We start from the raw sequence: 21,207 nt of genomic DNA on the forward strand, positions 1-21,207 counted from the left end.
TATGTGAACATTTTTAATATGTGGTTAATTTTATTTTATTTTTTATGAGGTGAAAGAATATAAAGTTTTTTCCGCAACCATTTTTCGAAACACCCTCATATCCACTCAATCTCAAATAACGAACGAAACAAACTCGTTTCACACATAGCATAAGGCATTTAACATGTAAAATATAATACACTCCGATACAAAAACTATTTATGATTCGTTTACGAAAATTGTCCTGTTTTTGATGTGTGCGAATGTGTGTGCATGTGTGTCAAACATATAAACGTATAAAAAATACTCGACAAGAGATTGCTCTTGGGTAAATAAATTTTTAGCACTTTATTTTTTGGAAGTTCCCCCTCTGAGATAACAGGAGTTCTATATATATTTTTTTGGGGGGAAAGAAGTATTTATAAACTTTACAATGGGCAAATGAACTCCTCACTGTGATGGGCTTAATGAATTTTATTTGTATTGGGGTAGTCATGGAGTTTGGAGATCAGGTAGGGTATAAAATAAGTTAAAACAAGAGTTATGATTGATTAACCGGGGGCATATGATTGTCAATAACACGTATACGCCGATAGGTAAATTTGAGAATTTTTTGGATTGCATTTTACTCAAAATCTATATATTTTTTGGTCATAAAAACACTTTTGTAACTTAAAATTCGGAGATATTATAGAAGAAAAACTCTCGTGATATTTAGGAATCTTATAAGATGACATGGTCATATTTTACAGTACTCTGAAGCGTATAAGTATCACCAAAATGTATACGATAAGGGTATTACATTTTGAATCTAATACTTTATTATTTCTGTTTTAAAGTTCCTTTCTCTTTTCCTTTTCAGCGCTATCGTCCCGATTATCTCGAGGATTATGATAAAATTGGTTACAAACACACCTTGGCAACCTTCTATTCGAAGGCATGTTTTTGGTGGCTGACTCCCCTGCTGTGGTTCGGTTACAAAGAGCCATTGGAACTTGAAGATTTGGGTCAAATGCGTGTGGAGGATAGTGCCCGGGCCCACTATGATCGGTTTCTTTTGATTTACAAAACGGAAAAAGTGGTGAGTGGAACTTGACGAATTTACTTGATTTTTAATTCATTTAAATATATTTTTTATTTTATTTTATTTATTTATTTCATCCATTTCTGTAATACAAAGCCTATAAGACCATATACAAGTATTACTAGTTACAAAATTAAACCTGAGCTTATAGTAATAATACAACTCTTTCATTTTACTAAAATACATAATTTTTACTTGGCTCCCCAGCCATCTATTATTAAGAAAAGAAAAATATATAAATGTCCTAGACAACAACAACTCTAGATTAGTCCATCATTTTAATTCATTGCCAAATGAATTCGCAATTTCCTTTTAAATACATTATTAGTATGCGAGAATATTCTAAGTTCATGTGGAAGTACATTCCAAACGCGTGCAATCCGAACTACAAAGGATCGCGCATAAATATTCCTACATATCCTAGGTATAATCAATTGAGGGTTTCTGGTTGAATGTGAAAAGGAAAAAAGTCTTGCTAATGATGCAGGCTCACCATTTTTAACTACATTATAAAATCCTACCAGGATACGATAAGATATGAAATTGTTAAAGGAACAACCCAGAAAACACTTAACATAATCAGAAATATGACTTCTTAAAGGAATCTTATAGACAAAGCGTACAATTGCATTTACAATTTTCTGCAACCGAGAGAGCTGTCCACCAATGCAACCTGACACAATCTCAATACCATATAAAAAGGTAGACATAAGCAATGCATGAGCTACCTGTTTCTTAACATGAAGAGGCATATACAAATTTGATGCGTATATTCTTCTTAATAAAAAACAAATTTTGCCAGATAAAATATCAATGTGATTACTAAACGATAGTTCATTATCAATAGTAACACCCAGAACTTTATGGTGTTCAACAAAACCAATAATATTATTGCCTAAAACAATGTTTAAGTTCGATGATGCATTTTTGGACATGCCAAACAACAGTGCTTTGGACTTAGATGATATAACTGTTAGATGATTCGCTGATGCCCAACTTGAAAATTGATTTAGGCACATGTTGATAGTATTTTCTAACAAAGATAAATTATCTCCTCTACCAGTAAATAATAAGAATATATCATCGGCAAACTGAAATGTTGTGCAACATTCCACGTCAATGCAAGCACGTAAGTCATTTACGTAAAGGATAAATAATAGCGGGCCCAATACGGAACCCTGCGGTACACCACTGTAAAGGGAAAGCAAATTTGATTTAAAGTTATTTACAGAAACAAACTGAGTCCTATCCTTAAGGTATGAGAGTATCAGCTTACATGCAGTCAATGAAAAATTAAAAGTGTGTCTTAACTTGTTAATCAAGAGTGAAAAATTTATTGAATTGAAAGCTTTTGAAATATCAAGAGATATCAAAACATTAACTTTGCCTTCGTTAAGATTCAAACGGATTAAATCTGTGGCTCTCAATAGTAAATGTGTAGTACTGTGACCCCGTCTGAAGGCATATTGTGTATCACAAATTAAACTGCTCGTATGTTCTAATATTTGGTTCTTTAAAATAACTTCTACTATTTTCGAAATGGCTGGAAGTATTGAAATTGGGCGGAGGTCTTCCGGACCCTGAACATTTTTAGATTTTGGAATGGGCACAACACGCGCAGTTTTCCAATCTTGTGGAAATGAAGAACTAGTTAAAATGTAGTTCACTAAATGTAGAACAAAGTCAGAAATATATGGAAAAACCAATTTAATAAAGTATATTGGAATTTCATCTACACCAACCGACTTGCATTTGATCTTGCTCAAGACTTCATGGACCTCAATTTCCGAAACACAGCGAAAGGAAAAGGACGAATCTGTGTCAGTAAACTGAGAGAAGTCAACTTTATTATCCTGCACAGAATTATTTAGAGCAAAAAAATTATTAATGTCATTGACATTAATGTCAATTGCAGTATTATCGGATTCTACACATCCATAGTTTTTCAATATTTTCCATATTCCAGCAGAATTCGCATTACCTAAGAGTTTAGAAAAAAATTTCCTTTTGGCCCTGCGCATTACGGTCCTAGCCCTATTCCGATATCTGCGGTAAGTGGACCAATTTTCTTGACATCTGTTATGTTGGAAGGCCGAAAAAGCTGAGTCCCTAGCCGATCTAGCAAAATCTACATCCATTGCTTCAAGCCAGCGGTCTGAATTAGCATTAATTTCCTTTCGCACAACCGGAACACAAGAAAAAAGATCTGCAAGCAGATTTGTTAGAAATTCACATTTCATGTTTACATGTACTGAACTATAAAAAGCATAGCTATCAAACTCACTCAAGAGAGTAAACAAATGATCCCAATCGATTATATTATAATTTCGAAAAACTATGAATTTGGACGGATAATAAACATTGAAAATAAGGCATGCAAAGATGAGGGCATGATCAGAAACAGACGGACATTGAACTTGACCAGAAAAATGTTTGAAAGAAGCATCACTTACTAACATAAAATCTATAAGCGATGTCGACCTTCTGCCTAAATCAAAATGCGATGGCTTTGAGTTATGAATTATCGACATATTGTATCTGGCACAAAACGAGCGACAAATGTTTGCTTTGGAAACATCAAATAAGTTAATGTTCAAATCACCTAAAACGACTATATTTGAATATTTGGAAAATATTTCTCTATGATTGACTTCAAAATTGAGTAAACAACCCGTAGACAAGTAAACAACACCAAACAAGACTTTAAAATGCCCAAACACCAATTCAATAAATAATGATTCACATCCAGCCAATGAGATTTGAAAAACAGTTTTAAACTGTAGTCCATTTTGCACAAATATCGCAACACCTCCTCCTCTGCCAGAGAATTGCCGATCATTACGACATATTCTATATCCAGGGATGGAAATTGCATTATTACAAACTTCAGGAGTAAGCCAAGTCTCTGATATAGCAAATAAGTGCAATGCGCTATCTACAATTATATGCCTTAACTCCTCAATCTTCAGCTGGGCCTTTATACTACGGCAATTTAAATGACCAAGTTTAAAATGTTGGTTACTAGAGCAGAGGGCAGATTTAATATAAGAGTTATTGTTAACCACCGGACCAAGGTTGTCGTTAAGAGACATCATAAACTGGCAAATAATTAGAGGAGGGGAACCAAGAAAAAATGTATGATAAAATAAATTTAAAATATAAAAACATACTCTATATCTCTATTTTATAACTTCAAACAGCTGATCCTAATATAAATTTAAATTTTATAATTACAATACCAAAAAAAGGAAATTTGTAGATTTAAGATGGTGATAACTCAGCGTCCTTCAATAGCATGTTGCATTTTTCGAGGTCAGCAACAATATCAGTTCCATTTGAAAAATTTAATTTAGCCATTAGTGTATTCGAGTTAAGAATTCTATACTTGACAATAATATTGAGCCTTCGCAGTTTTCTACATAAAGAATTCAGATGCGCAGCGCCTGGCGAGAAATGCTCATTCAAGTATACTCGGTTTGACAAGTAATTACCGGCTCCAACCAATAGGTCACTGGCTTTAATGTTTCTTGTTTTGAAATACTCCCTCATTATAGAGTCACGAAGAGACACGTTATTAAATTTAATCAATATTTGCGTCTTCTTCCTTATGTATGAAACTTGATTAATATCTGCACTAGATAGAGACAAATTAAAAAACTTGCCCAGCGCCAGAATTGGTGCCATCAAATCTGGTAAGCCAGATGGCAGTCCACCAACTAGAATGTCCGCCCGATTTAGCCTGCAGTGCAGTTTATTAAGCTCTGCCTCCATCTCAGACATTTTTGAAGAAGTAGTAGCTTCCACAGTTTTGATTTTCTCGTTGCAGTTACTAATTTCAGTTTTAAGTTCTGAAAAGCATGAACACATTTCCGTCTTTATATCGTTCAATGCTGATTTAATTGAGTTTTGTTCTGCTTGATTGTTCGAAATGAAGCCATCAAACTTGGTATTAAGACTGCGGATCTCGTCAGCTATTCCGCTACTGCTGTTGGATTGAAGATTTGCGTCACATTTGGAACAAATATAATTGTTGAATTTTATTGCTCGCAATGCAGCCAATTCCTTAGTACCAACGTTGGCACAATGAGAATGTAGCCAGTTGGAGCACAGGCGACACATAATGCTTCCTTGAGTCTTGGTAATAGAATCGCAACAAATACCACACTTTTCTGACTTCGACATCTTTGAAATAATCAGGCAATCCAAAAAACAACAACCACAGCAAAGGAACAGCACGCAAAGCAGAATAAAAAACAGCGACAACAGTTATAAAACCAATAAAAAGCAAACAGTGATTCAGCAATAATCCACCTTGATAGGACAATGTTTAGCTCGAATTATTGGGAAAATCCAACTGAGTTCCTTGCAATTCTTCACAACCTCGAAGTAAATTTTAAAATTGAGCTGCAAACAGTAAGGTATGGCGGCAATTATAAATAGAATCCAAAAAATTTAGCGATTGATCAGCTGCAGTGAAATAAACACGACTACTCAGGCATAGCGTTGCCAGATTATTCAAAAGTTCAATTTTCCCGTTTTAAATTTTTAATTAAAAATTATTTTACGATTTGTTAATTAAGAGTGAATGTAAATTTAATACCGGCAATAAATAAAAATGTTTTAATTTATTGAAATAGATGGGAATTTGTCTAATCTTAAAATTAATATGATATTCTATTTTTGATTTGAAATTATCAAAACAATACACTTAAAATGTCAGACAATTTTTTCAATTAATTGGAAACTAAGTTTTTTACACAAATGACACTATCGACTCTCTGTCTCAAGTTAAACAAGAATAAATATTGTTCTTCCTTAAATTGTTTCGAAAATGTTTTCTGTACTTTCCGAAGAATATAAAACATTAAATACTTTATGGTGTATAATTGATGACAACTGTTATACGCACCGATGTCCTTTAGAAAAATTAATAACCAAAGACATAATGGCATAATAAAATCTCATATTATACAATTCATTTCACTTTGACCACAAAAGGCATTCTCAATAAGTGAATAAGTGAATTTTCTTAATAATTACCGTACCCTACAGCAGGTGCTAATAATTTTAGTTTTCTTTTAAATACAGATACCAATAATTTAAAAAATTGAAATTTTAAATACTGAATTCCAGCATTTTGCTGTTAGTGAACCATAAATATGAACGTTTTCAAATCGGCAGAAACTTATATTTAAAGTTTATTTACGTATACAAATTTGTAGACCACTGTTATGAGTTGAAGGATTTCCATTATTCGGTTGGTTGTCGATATTTCCATTTGGGCGCCATAGTGCCAATTTAATAATTAAATAACGGCAATAAAGTTTTTCTAAGGTCCATAAAATAAGCATATTTAAAAAATAATTTCATTACTTAAATTAATCTTTCATACAAACCATTTATGCAGCTCCGTTGGCTTAACCTCAGCCTTGCCTTCACTTCCTTTGATAGGTGGTACCACCGGCTCTAGCACTTCCGAGACCTTCATAGTTCCAGTCTCCTTTTATATCACCTTTCCAGATGAGCAGGGATTTACCGCTGTCGTTTGCCTTTTTTGAGGCCTCAAATGGTTTCACCAATGTTCGACATGTGGGAATCCTGCTGATCGGGAATTCATTTATAGTTGCGTTAGGATATGTCCTCTCGAACTTCCAAACGAATTTCAGGTTTGTCCTGATATGTTTTGATATAATCCCTACTGACATATCGCACATAGCAGTTTACTGCTCGATGATATGCTGTTTATTATGTCATCTCCTATGATTTAGCGCTTTTGGTATCGGGAGAGCTCAACTGCACTTTTATTTTATCTGTCCTCATCTCATTTGAATCCTGTCTTGAGGGTATGGGCTTGTCGGTATTTATCAACGGATTGGTATTGAAGGCCAACTTTCTTGGAAGTCAATACCCGATTAGAGGTCGAGGCCTGGACTATCGTGGTATCCATGTCCTCTCCCTCGTTCGACTGGGGGTTTTCCAGAAGTCTACATGACTCAGCATTAACGCTCCCATACATTTAACGCTGTAGCTAACAAGGTCAAGAGTCAGATCCCTGTATCTTCCTAAGTTTTCCGTTCGCTTCGTCCTAATAGTCGTCCGGTCTTAAGGCCATTTTGATTGAGGTGTAGGTAAACTTCGCACTTTTAACTTTGTTGTCTGAATGTAAGATTGGTTGGCTGCCGAAACATATATTTGTCAGCCTAAGGATCACCGGCATTCGGCTACTTAAGCGGAGACTCTCCTGTAGATCTGACTGTCCGCGATTGCTAACTTAATTCGCAGATGTTGATGTAAAAACTCTCTTAATAATCGTAGTCTTTTGTTAAATTCTTTTCTGAGCTGATTTTCACCAAATTTGATGTACTTTTTTTCTAGGTACTGATATTGGACATTTTGCCTTAGCCGTTCTCTATAAAATTTGGCAAAGGTATTTCTGTATTTCGAATGCATTTTACGAATGTGAGGGACTTAGACACCAAATCGGATGACATATATATATATATGGGAGTTATAGCTATATCTGAACCGATTCTTACCAAATTCAATGTACATTTATATCTTCAACGGGAGCTATATTCGAATTCGAACAAATCATGACAAAATTTGATGAACTTATTTCCGAGCTGTATCTGATATCTGGTACCAAAGATCGTTGTTATGGAATGCATATTTAAACTTTAAACCTCAAATCGGATAAAACATATATATGTGAGGAATAACTATATCAGAACCAATTTACACAAAATTTGAAGTACTGTCCATTTGGGCTAATATTAGCCATTTGATGTACAATAAACCTGATATCGGATAAAGATATACAGGGTAAGATGAAAAAACTGCATTCAACTTCAGACTGCTGTCATTTCTAAGCCACTCGTCCGACAGCTGTTAAAATTATTCCAGTGACAGCTCATTATATTGTTTACAAGCATTTTAGTGAGAATTTTCCAGAAAAAAATGTTATTCGTGAGGGTGGATTCAAGCGTGATTGTGTGATTTCTTTATATTTGGCTGGAAAACCACAAGTGGCTATCGTTAGAGCACTCCAGCATTTAAGAGTGGATAAATCTTCTGTGTCTCGTACCATCGCTCGTTACCGTGATTCTGGTAGCGTAGCCCGACATCAAGGAAGTGGACGGAAGAAAACAGCAAACATCGTCAGAAATGGTTCGAAAAGTAAAAAAGCGACATGATCGAAACCCGCTTCGCAGTGGCCGAAAAATGGCTCGTCAGCTAAACATATCGCAATATTCCATTTGGCAAATATTGAAAAATGAGCTCGGGGTAAAGCCATTGAAATTACAAAAAGAGCAAGAACTTACACCGCAAGAGAAAGAAAATAGACTCCAGAGAGTTAAAGAGTTGCTTCGCTTGGCCGAAAGTGGTGAACTACCGAATTTGGTTTTCTCCGATGGGAAAACCTTCGTTGTCCAGCAGTTTGTTAACAAACAAAATGATCGTGTATATTTGCCAAAGAAGTCAGATGAAAATGTGCATCTTCGGTTTTCCACCAGAATTCATTCGCCGGCCATGGTGATGTTGTGGGCCGCCATAACAGCCGTTGGTCGCTCTCCGCTCTTATTAATCGACCGTAGCATCAGAATAAATGCCGAATATAATAGCGAAAATATTCTAGGGCTTGCAAACATTTTGGCCGCAGACCTTGGACATTCCAACAGGACTAAGCACCATAGCACTCAGCACGTGCCACCCAAGAATGCTTAGAACTTGAGGTTCCTCGCTTCATTTCCAACGCACAATAGCCACCAAAATCTCCGGTTACCAATCCGTTGGACTATTGTGTCTGGGGTATTTTGAAAAGCAATGTTGGCACTAAAAGATGCCAAAGTGTCGATCACCTCAAGCAAGCGCTATGCCGGGAATGGAGAAAAATACCGCAGGGCAACATTTGTGTGACGGTTTCATTGGCCGTTTGAAGGCCATAATTCGTGCCAAAGATGATCAATTCGAACAAATCTAAACTTATTCTAAAATTTGATGCTATTTCCGACATTTTTTGCTTTCATTCAATAAAATTTAAAAAAAAATGTAAAAATTATGGCGTTTGACTGAGTTGCAGTTTTTTATATCTCAGCCTGTATATGGGAGCTATGTTTAAATGTGAACCGACTCTAAATAATTCCAATAGGGTTCGTTTTTGGGCCAAACAGATATTGTTTGGAAAATTTCATCTCAATCGGACGGTATTTACGACTTGCCTTTTGTTCACAAAAAATGGACAGGCGGTAGGACGGGCTGACATACATAAATCGAATCAGAAAGTGATTCTATAAATATCCTCAAAAGTAAATATGAGTCTATCTCGCTTCCTTCTCCATGTTACAAACAAATGCACTATGTGGTGTAGGGTATAAATATTTAAAGTAAAATGTCCGATTTACTTAAAGAGCTTTTGTGTGGAAGTTCGATGTACATCGGGGGCTCCCCTCGCTCAATATGAGACTTGTATTATTTCACAGACTTTGTAACTTATGTGGGAAAATTACCAAAATTATCTACCTATTTGTTTAAAATTTGTATGTGAAAAATATTTTCTTGAAGAAAATGAAGGACGATGGAATGGGATTCTTGGCTTGTATCGAAATCTCATTCACTTGGCGAAAGTTGTGGTTGTGATAATATATTTGTTAGTTCATCTTGTGTCTCATCCTTGAAGGCCATCAGAAGCAAAAATAACTTTTCCTGCTGAGAAATTGATCATTATGATATCCACTTTCTAATCGAATGGGAGAATAACATTTCACCGGCTTTTGACGTCTATCAAAGGATTAATGTTTATTTTGGGCAGAGATAGAATATAGACCGTTCATTATGAAAGTCGTCGAGATTTGTCCAGTTGAGTAGTCTTTTACCGAAGATACGGCTTGTTGGGATGCAATTCCATTTCACAGCTTGTGGTTGTTTTAGGGAGTATTGTTTTGTACTGGTATTGCTCTGCTATTAATCTGGGATAGTTCTATCAGAAACTTGATTCCTGACTATAAACTGGAACTCTGATGGACACAAAGTCCTAAGACAGGACACAGTATTATTTCCGGGACAGTAGTACATGAGATATTCAACTGCTGCCCCTCTTCCTTGATTACGCAGTGACAGTTAGCGCAGATTTCAGTTTATTTCTCTATTAAATACGCGTACTCATATCCCAATTCTGAAAACTTGAAATATTTAACAGGTGCAATCCATGTCGTCACTGCTGCCAATATCCATTCCTTATTTATTTCATTTAAAAAAAGAGAAAAAATAAAAACAAAATTTAATCATTCTTACGGAATATTTAACAAATTAATTATTTTTAATAGTATTTCTGTTCGAATACAATTTCCGTGCGTTTGCGAGCGAGTCAAAATGAAATATCCTCAGACATTCAATTTGTTGGTGTCGTTGTTGCTGCTGCTGCTGTTTGCAGATGCTTATTGGCCAATTGTGAATTACTCGCTGTGGCCAACTGACTCAATGGTCGACTGGTTTGCTAACTGGCTGGTTGGATGTCTGCCTGCCCGAGTATTGGTGTGATGTAGTAGTAGTAGCAGCAGCCTTTTTGTGGAAATGTTAATTATTGACACGTTGTTAATTTATGTTTTGTTTATATAAAAATAAATTAATGAAAAAAAAGAGAACAGCTCTCTTAATGGGTAAACAAATTAACTGCAACAAAAAGACCATCTGCCCGTGTTAATGGCGGGCACACAGACATTGACTGCAGCTGGACAACATCAAATTAATCCTTTCTTTTTGGGACGGGTTGTTTTTGGAAAAAGGACCAGGTGTTGGTTCTGAGGAATGAGAAAGTATTTTGAACACTTTTTGGACGAAAATTACATTGAATATGCGAGGTGTTTTATGGTGTAATTCAAATTTTGCGAACGTAGGAGGAAATGGGACAGGATATCTTAAACGTGTATTTTTATTTCATTGTACCGATTTCCAATATTCAGTTTTAAAAACAAAAAACAAAAAAAAAAAAAAAAAAAAAAAAAAAAAGACATATAAAGCGCGTCCGAAATGTTGAAAGTAAAATGGCATTTAAGAGATCAGTACAAACAGGGAATCAGAAGTTTTAACAATGATACAAAAAACCTTGGATTTTAGGAATTTTAAATATTTCGATATTATACTATTATCCTTTTTATACCCTACACCACAAGGTGGTCAGGGTATTATGTCTTTGTGCATTTGTTTGTAACAGGCAAAAGGAAACGAGATAGACCCATAGTTCCTTTTGATGATCTGCATAGAATCACTTTTGGAGTTGATTTATTCATGTCAGTCCGTCTGTCCGTCCGTCCGTCCGTCTGTCCATGTATTCTTGTGAACAAAATGCAGGTCGCATTTATTATCCGATTGAGATGCAATTTTGCAAACAACATTTGTTTGGCCCAAGGACGAACCCTATTGAAATTGGAGATAATCGGTAAAAATTTAGATATAGCTCCCATATATATCTTCGTCCGATTTACCTTTTATTGTGCACCAAACGTGTAATATCAGCCCGAATAGTATGGAATTTTGCACATACAACCAAATTAGGCCTGAAAATAAGAATGCTACATTTGATCGAAATCGGTTCAGATATAGCTATAGCTCTCATATATATTGTTCATTCGATTTGTTATTTTTGTCCTCCGCAGCCGTAATATGCACTCTGTAACAACAATATTTGGGGAAATATATCAAATGCAGCTCAGAAATACTAAATTTTATCGAGATCGGTTCAGATTTGGATATAGCTCCCATATATAACTTCGTCCGATTTAACATTTATTGTGCACCAAACGTCTAATATTTGTCCAAATGGGATGGAATTTGGCACATACGACCGAATTTAGTCTAGGAGGTAGTATGCCAAATTTGGTGAAGATCGGTTCAGATATAGTTATAGCTCCCATATATATTGTTCATCCGATTTATTGTATTTGTTACCCACAGCCGTAATATGCACTCCGTAACAACGATATTCAGGAAAATATATAAAATACAGCTCAGAAATATCTTTGTCAAATTTTATCGAGATCGGTTCAGATTTGGATATGGTTCCCATATATATTTTTATCCGATTTCAAATTAATTTCGCACCAAATGGGCAATACAAGTCCGAATTTAAAAGATACAAATGCTTCGGCATATTTAGTCCTTTGACTTTTAAATTATAATTATAATCATAGCGTGTATGATTAAATTCTCCCATAAAAACTTTTAATTATTAAGTGGAGCTCAACTAAATTAGCAAAGTGGTGTAGGGTATCATAAAATCGGCCCCGCCCGACTTTAGGACTTTGTTTACTGGTTTATTTAAATAAAATTGCTCGAGGAAAATTTTTGGCAGTTTAGTAGGGTATTTTTATATATTTGATTTGACTAATTTTTTATGTAATAAAAAATTGATAAAAACTGGACGGAGGTATTTTTATGCTGTTGTTGACCTCTTTTGCAATTTGAAATGACTCAGAGAAGGCTTAAGTATAATATCAGATGGAATATATGTAGGGTAGATATACCTATATATAAACCGATTTCAGCAATTTTTATGCCAAGAACTTTGTCGTAAGATCCAAAATTTAATTTCATTAGACAAATGATTCAGGGTTGGTGCCTCATCATTTTTTTCGGTTGGCAGCAGAATTGCCCCGAATGATTGTTCCGTACTCATACCCCGGGTGTACATTATTTTACTATCGCCAAAAATATAATATTTGCTCTCCTAAAAAATCGTTATTTCGGACTTATGGTTACTTAATGGTTACATAATGTATGAAATGTATTATTGCACACGTTATACACACTCGCAGTGATCCCTCTACCGAAATTCATAAGTACAGTTATATATCCACATTACCTTTTAGTAATTTTCGTACACTTTAATGCATTGCCTAAACCAACACTTTATTCTCATACCAAATTCACAAGATTTTACCCCTACCCGTTCATATAATTTCAAAGGGAGCTGGAATTAGAGCGTTTGTGGTACACTTATTGTTCGAATTTTCAAAACTCTTTGGTTCGTTGACACAACATCCCTATACTTTTCCCAAATACCAAATTTAGTACCATTTAGTACATGTCTTACTTTCTTGGTACGTATTTATTCGCTTACATATTTCATTAAATCATTTCCATATTTCAATCCTACGCACTAACCCTCTCTTTAGTTTACCAGTCAATTTCAAATTTCCATTTCTGTTTATCCGTTCATCCAAAATTAAGTTGTATCAAATTTGGTACCATTTAGTACAGTTCTTCTTCTTTCTAAACCCTCTGTTGCTATAACACTGATATCTTAATTCTTATTCCAAATGTCAAAATTTTAGCTCTTTCCGTTATGTAATACCTAATTTTATGATTTTTAGTACTTTTAGTACACTTATTGGTCGAATTTTCAAAAACCCTTCGATTTGTATATTCTACCCAACATCCGAGACCCTGATTCCAAATTTCAGATTATATTAACATCCTATATCAACCCTCCCAATAAAAAAATTCATTTTTAGTACACCTGTAGTTCGAACCTCAAAAAACAGACTCATGATTTTTGGTAGGAAGTCCATAAACAATGTTCGTGCTAAACTCAATAATTTTACTAGGTAGCCTTTGAAAAAAGATCTTAAAAATCTACAAATGATTAACCCTCGATTTGGTTAGAACATTTAAAAACCAATTTAAAAATCGACAATTTTTAGTTACGTGGTTTTTCAAAATTGTCCTAAGGAATCGATGTTTTTTGCGCAGAAAACCTTGGAAATTATTATATGTATATATATATTTATGAAAATTTATATTATTTAGAAGAAAGTCATTCATTGAGGAAATCATAAACATATTTTTAAACCTATTTAAATATAGTTAGTCATGGGGATTTTTAAATGTTAAAATGCATGCATTTTTCCTAGCAAGTTATTGAGAAAGTTCTCGATTTGTTGGAAGGTAATATTAATAATTAAAACAAACTATAATTTTTAGCCAAGCCACACACACACATATTAACATATTCTGAAAATTTTCACTATCTTATATAAAGTGAAGGAAGTAACCAATATAAACCAGACCTGGCATGTCGAAATATTTATATCACATTGATTTAGGTCCGATACGATATAGACAATATTGGCCCATTCCTTCCTACTCTATAGAGGGTCAACAATTTGAATAATCAAAACAGAAGTCAAAATATATTTAAGTAATTGAACATTGGCTTACAAAAACCTTTTTGAATTATTTCTGATCTCATAGACTTCCATATATTTTAAATCGTGTATATATAGGGCTATACCAAAATATAGACCATTAAATACACCGTGTAACACAAAAAATAATTGCAAGAAAAAAATTAAAATTGAATTTTTTGTTAAAATTCCTCATTTTAGGTTTATAGTTTCCTTGGAAATATTTTTCGCAAATTTGTCGAATAAAATCATATGTTGGGGTTTTGGAGTAGCTCTTTTTTTCTGTCAGTGACAAACAATCAAAGGTTTCTGTTTCCTTATTTGTATTTTAATTTTTATAACAAAAAGTAATAAACGAAATTGCCAGTAAAAAATAAACGATAGTAAGAGACCCACAGTTTTCAACAGAAGTTGGCGATTTATTGCAGAATCACGCTAAAATTATATGTTATGTACTGGCACCTCCCTAACAAAGGGTAAACATTTTGAATAACCATTCTCGCCCATTTTTTCGATACATTCCCAACAAAGATTCAAAATTTTCGACAAAAGTTAGCGATTTGTTTCAAACAAATCAAATCATTTATAAATATGGGATGTGTCGGCCCTGTCTCACAAAATAATTACATTTTAATTGAAAATAAGTAAATTCTGCACATGCCCGTATTTTTATTAGATGAAGTGTAAAAATATGAAAATATTTCAACATAATAGAAAAGTAGGCGATATAGTCTAAACCTTGCACGTCGCAATATTTATATCGGATATAGATCATATGTGAAATGGCCAATATTGGACCACTCCTTCGGTATATCTCCTATGAAGGGTCAACATTTTGAATAATCGTAAACGGACATAGGCTGAGGGTATATATATGTCTGTAAAAGAGGTGTGTATGGAGGGTATATTAGTATTTGTAGCTTATCGATATATACCGACAAAATTCTAAGGCGCAAAATTCTAAGGCGATTTAGCGAGTTCCTATCAAATGTTAGAGGGTATTAAAAGTTCGGCCTGACCGAACTTAGCTGCTTTTTTACTTGTTAAACTTGTTATGCTTGAAATAGTTGGAACTTGAAATTTTTATACCCTACAATACTATGTGTTGGGGGTATTATAAGTTTGATTGGGCCAAAAATTATGTAACACCACGAAATATTGATTTCCCACATAGGAAAGTATATATGGATCTTCCTATCTCGCCGAGCTGAGTCGATCTAGCTATGTATGTCCGTCCGTCCGTCTGTCCGTCTGTCCGTCTGTCGGTCTGTCGGTCTGTCCATGTTAATTTGTTATCAAGCTACAGGTCGCAATTATGGCCCGATCTTCACGAAATTAAGAATGGAGGTGGGGCTAGGGTCAGAACAGAACCCTATTTCTTTTGGAGATGATAGCATAATATTTAGGGGTTGAAATGAACCAGAAACTGAAAAAATTCCTTATATTGTTGTTGCTCTACAGGTCGCAATTATAGACCAATCGAAGCGGAAGTTAGCATGGAGCTAGAGCTTAGGGCTGGACAGAAGCCTTACAATTTGTATGGTCATCGGGTAATATTTAGTGGGTGAAATAGGCCACAACATTTGTGTTAAATAAAAGTCAAATTTTCCATTATTTGTGATTTTGTCGGGACTAAAAATATTCGCAGTCCCGGCAAAATCACAAATAGACGAACAGGTCAATTCTGACCGTTACGTAGATGTCGATAGTTAAAATGTAGGATATATATATCGAAATATATAAAATGTATATATACAAAGGAAGGGGATGTTAGCTAGAATACTTATATTTCCAGAATGGCTGGACCGATTTTGACAAATTTTGTCAACTTAGAATGCCCCCTTGACATAAAATTATAAAATCTAAAAAAATCGCAGAAAAATATGCCAATAATGATGTTAATATAGATTTTGTAGTGTTTTGTGAATTTTTTTTATTTTTTTCATATTTTTTATCGCATGCGATTTTTTCAATTTGACTTATAATATTTTGTAATATTTTTTCATCTTACAACACAGGTTGGGGATATTATATAAGAATTGCAAATATCGTCCGATCCTCACGAAAATTTTCACAAGGGTAAGGTTGGGCTCAGAAGGGCTAGGCCTATTGTTTTCAATGATGTCCGCAATATATTTAGGGGTTTAAAAGGAGCAAAAACTAAAAAAGTGGGAGAAAGTGATTTTGCAGCCGTTATAAAGGTCACAAATAGAAACCAAAGAACACGAAATCTCGCATGAAGTTAGAGTTTAGGACAGCGGGTAGAATGGACCACTACTTTTGTGTGAAAAAAATACCAGTACTACTTACAGGCGATATCCGAAATACACAAAAGGCGATCTTCTGGCTTTTTTATGCTGATTTCGTTGACGAATATAGCCAAATATCGTAGGCAAGCAAATCATATAGATAGAGGGGCTTCTTGCTTTTGGAGATAATTGCAAAATATTTTGGGGTTCAAATCAACCAAAAACAAAAATGTTTTTCCGATCACACAATTGAAGCCAATCGACACGCCTGTGAAGAGAGTTAAGGACAGGGAAGAATTCTAGTATTTTGGATGACCATTGTATTATCTTTAGCTGTAAAATGGACTACATCAACTAACAGCCCTACGGAGTGCATAAATATTGGGCAAATGTCCGTAGTCAAAATCCTAATTTCAACAACGAAATCTTCCAATATTGATTTAGACATAAGGGGGCTTCTAACATATTGTAGTGTTGTAGGGTATAACATAGTCGGCCCCGCACGACTATAGCCTTTGCTTACTTGTTCTAATAGTAGCTTTGGTATATTACAAATAAATATTAAGCTTGGTTATATTTTCAGAATTTCCACAAATTAGTACATTTTTGAACTATTCTAACTGTTTTGACTGGAAAGTCCAAACATATGGTTTTTCATACATTAAACAATTCAGAGATCCAGCTTTCCTCTCGATCAATACCTATAATGCCATATTTGATACATTTGTATTTTTCCGAATTTGCCTACATAAAGGGTGACCCTCATAGTTACATACACAAATTACTCCATAGGAATGGGAAATATTTAGCATCTTTAGTACATTTTCAAAATTAAACCAGTAAAGAAAGTCTTAAAGTCGGGCGGGGCCGACTTTATGATACCCTACACCACTTTGCTAATTAAGTAGAGCTCCACATAACAATTAAAAGTTTTTTATGGGAGAATTCAATCATACACGCTATGATTATAATTATAACTTAAAGTTCAAAGGACTAAATACGCCGAAGCATTTGTATCTTTTAAATTCGGAATTGTATTGCCCATTTGGTGCACAATTAATTTGAAATCAGATAAAGATATATATGGGAGCTATATCCAAATCTGAACCAATCTCGATAAAATTTGGCAAATATATTTCTGAGCTGTATTTGATATATTTCCCTGAATATCGTTGTTACGGAGTGCATATTACGGTTGTGGGTAACAAATATAACAAATCGGATGAATAATATATATGGGAGCCATAGCTATATCTGAACCGATCTTCACCAAATTTGACACACTAGCTTCTAGACTCAATTCGGTCGTGAGTGCCAAATTCCATCCCATTTGGACAAATATTAGATGTTTGGTGCCCAATAAAAGGTAAATCGGACGAAGTTATATATGGGAGCTATATCCAAATCTGAACCGATCTCGATAAAATTTAGCAAATGTATTTCTGAGCTGTATTTGATATATTTCCCCAAATATTGTTGGTGCATAGTGCATATTACGGCGGCGGTGGACAAAAATAACAAATCGGATGAACAATATATATGGGAGCTATAGCTATATCTGAACCGATTTTTATCAAATTTTGTATACATATTTCTAGGTCTAATTTGGATGTATATGCAAAATTCCATACAATTCGGGCTGATATTACACGTTTGGTGGACAATAAAAGGCAAATCGGACGAAGATATATAAGGGAGCTATATCTAAATTTTGACCGATTATCTCCAATTTCAATAGGGTTCGTCCTTGGGCCAAACAAAAGATCTTCGCAAAATTGGATCGGTCAATAAATGTGACCTGTACTTTGTTTACAAAAATACACGGACAGACGGACGGACGGACATGCATAAATCGACTCAGAATGTGATTCTATGCAGATCATCAAAAGGAACTATGGGTCTATCTCGTTTCCTTCTGCCTGTTACAAACAAATGCACAAAGACATAATACCCTGACCACCTTGTGGTGTAGGGTATAAAAAAGAACAACACAAAAAGAGTTGCTTATACCAAACCTTTGGACCCGATCTCTTAATTTTCAAAATTTTCTTAGCGCTGCATATGATGATAACATTTTTATTAACTTTTACTGCATTCGATTATTTTTAATACGAATTGGAAAATGTTCAGTTAAGCCTAACCCGTAGGAGTGACCCTAATGGCAAATTTTCGATTTTTAACACTCACCCCTGAAACGTTGATACATTCCAGATACATTCCTTCTATCTGTCCGTCTGTCCATGTATTTTTGTAAACAAAGTACATACAGTTCGCATTTATTGTCCTATTCAGATGAAATTTTGCACAAATCATTTGTTTGGCCAAGGACGAACCCTATTGAAATTGGAGATAATCGGTCAAAATTTAGATATAGCTTCCATATATATCTTCGTCCGATTTGCCTTTTATTGTGCACCAAACGTGTAATATCAGCCCGAATAGTATGGAATTTTGCACATACAACCAAATTAAGCCAGAAAATAAGTATGCCAAATTTTATCGAAATCGGTTCAGATATAGCTATAGCTCCCATATATAATGTTCATCCCATTTGTCCTTTTTGTCCTCCGCAGCCGTAATATGCACTCTGTAACAACAATATTTTGGGAAATATATCAAATACAGCTCAGAAATACATTTGCTAAATTTTCAGATCGGTTCAGATTTGGATATAGCTTCCATATATAACTTCGTGTGATTTACCTGTTATTGTGCACCAAACGTCTAATATTTGGCCAAATAGGATGGAATTTGGCACTTACGACCAAATCGAGTCTAGAAGCTAGTATGTCAAATTTGGTGAAGATCGGTTCAGATATAGCTATGGCTCCCATATATATTGTTCATCCGGTTTCTAGTATTTATTACCCAAGCTGTAATATGCACTCCGTAAAAACGATGTTCAGGGAAATATATCAAATTAGGCCTGAAAATAAGTATGCCAAATTTGATCGAAATCGGTTCAGATATAGCTATAGCTCCCATATATATTTTTCATCCGATTTGTTGTATTTGTTACCCACAGCCGTAATATGCACTCCGTAACATTGATATTCAGGGAAATATATCAAATACAGCTCAGAAAAACCTTTTCCAAATTTTATCGAGATCGGTTCAGATTATATATCTTATTATATATTTATATATCCATATATATCTTTATCTGATTTTAAATTATTTTTGCACCAATTGGCAATACAAGTCCGAATTTAAAAGATACAAATGCTTCGATATAATCATATCGTGTATGATTAAATTATCCCAAAAAATCTTTTAATTGTTATGTTGAGCTCTAATAAATTAGCAAAGTGGTGTAGGGTATCATAAAGTCGACCCGCCTGACTTTAGGACTTTATTTACTGGTTTTTTTTGGATACATCCGGTAGGATCGCGAGATTTGGCGATGGTTTGAAAATGTGTCATATATTTGTACGGAAAGTATTGAATAGTACTAAATTTGGTACTGGGTGAAGGGATTCTAAAATATGATATTGAGATCTCTGTTGGTATTTGGAATTAAGATATGGTGCTGGTTTTGGAAATGTGTACTATATTTGTACGAAAAGCACTAAATGGTACTAAATTTAGTATTCTGAAATTTTATATTGATGCCACTGTTGGTGTCTGCAGTTGACAGAACGAAGTTTGTTTGGAACACGTACTATGAACGTACGTGAAGAACAAAATGCCACAAAACATGCCCATAGGTTGTTGATATAGAAATTAAGTTCTGACAGTAACGAGGATGGTGTCTAAGGGTGGAGAGAAGGAGGTGGTTTTGGGCATGTGTAGTATAACTGTACAAAAAGTATGACATTAAATTTGGGAATGGAACTTAGGATAGGGCTGGAATACTGAAATGTGATATTTAGGCCACTGTTGCTATATATTTCTGTGAAAAGGAGGTGGATTTTGGAATCCGTACTATGATTTTCGATAAGTACTTAATGGTACTAAATTTCCAGTTGAGGGAGCTTGAATACTTAAATTTGGTATAGAGTTCACTGTTGATTTCTAGGATTTAGGTATGGCAAAGAAAATTGAATGTGAATCCATTGTGCAAGGGCTTAACTAATATCCTAATATGACTCTATCCAGTTTGGCCTGAGAACCTCAAAATTTTTGATATATTATGGAAATAATGATTACTTTTTTGTTGTGACTTCTGGTAAGATTTGATGAAAAATATTTTTGTCCCTGACGTCATCCTTCTGAAATTATGCATTGTAGGAGAATTAAATAAACTCGCATTAAGTACAGCTTTAATCCTAAAATGTGTTTTCAATATTTCTATTTTTAGCTATACTTTCATAATATACTGAATTTGTTCTATAATTATTGAAAGCATTTTGCTGCACTGTGTAATTATCAATTATAGTAATTTTTAATTGCTAATAATGTCGGTAATTAACGAATTTTGTTGTTAAATTAGCGACGAAAATAAGGTAGTCTCTATTTATACCCTACACCACATAGTGGTAAGGGTATTATGTCTTTGTGCATTTGTTTGTAACATGAAGAAGGAAGCGAGATAGACCCATAGTTACTTTTGAGGATCTCCATAGAATCACTTTCTGAGTCGATTTATGCATGTCAGTCCGTCTGTCCGTCCGTCCGTCTGTCTGTCCATGTATTCTTGTGAACAAAATGCAGGTCGCATTTATGTCCGATATCCGATTGAGATGAAATTTTGCACATATCATTTGTTTGGCCC

General features: G+C 34.5%; 1 protein-coding gene across 1 annotated transcript in view; it reads left to right on the plus strand.

Moving 5' to 3' along the window:
* Positions 1 to 21,207, plus strand: part of LOC101896101 (ATP-binding cassette sub-family C member Sur) — a 223,289-nt gene that overhangs the window by 64,262 nt on the left and 137,820 nt on the right. The window contains exon 4 of the mRNA XM_011297641.3: positions 842 to 1,060. Within this exon, the coding sequence (XP_011295943.1) occupies positions 842 to 1,060 (219 nt within the window). The remainder of the gene's footprint in view (positions 1 to 841; positions 1,061 to 21,207) is intronic.

Source organism: Musca domestica, unplaced genomic scaffold (assembly GCF_030504385.1).
Source record: "Musca domestica strain aabys unplaced genomic scaffold, Musca_domestica.polishedcontigs.V.1.1 7, whole genome shotgun sequence".
Lineage (NCBI taxonomy): Eukaryota > Metazoa > Arthropoda > Insecta > Diptera > Muscidae > Musca > Musca domestica.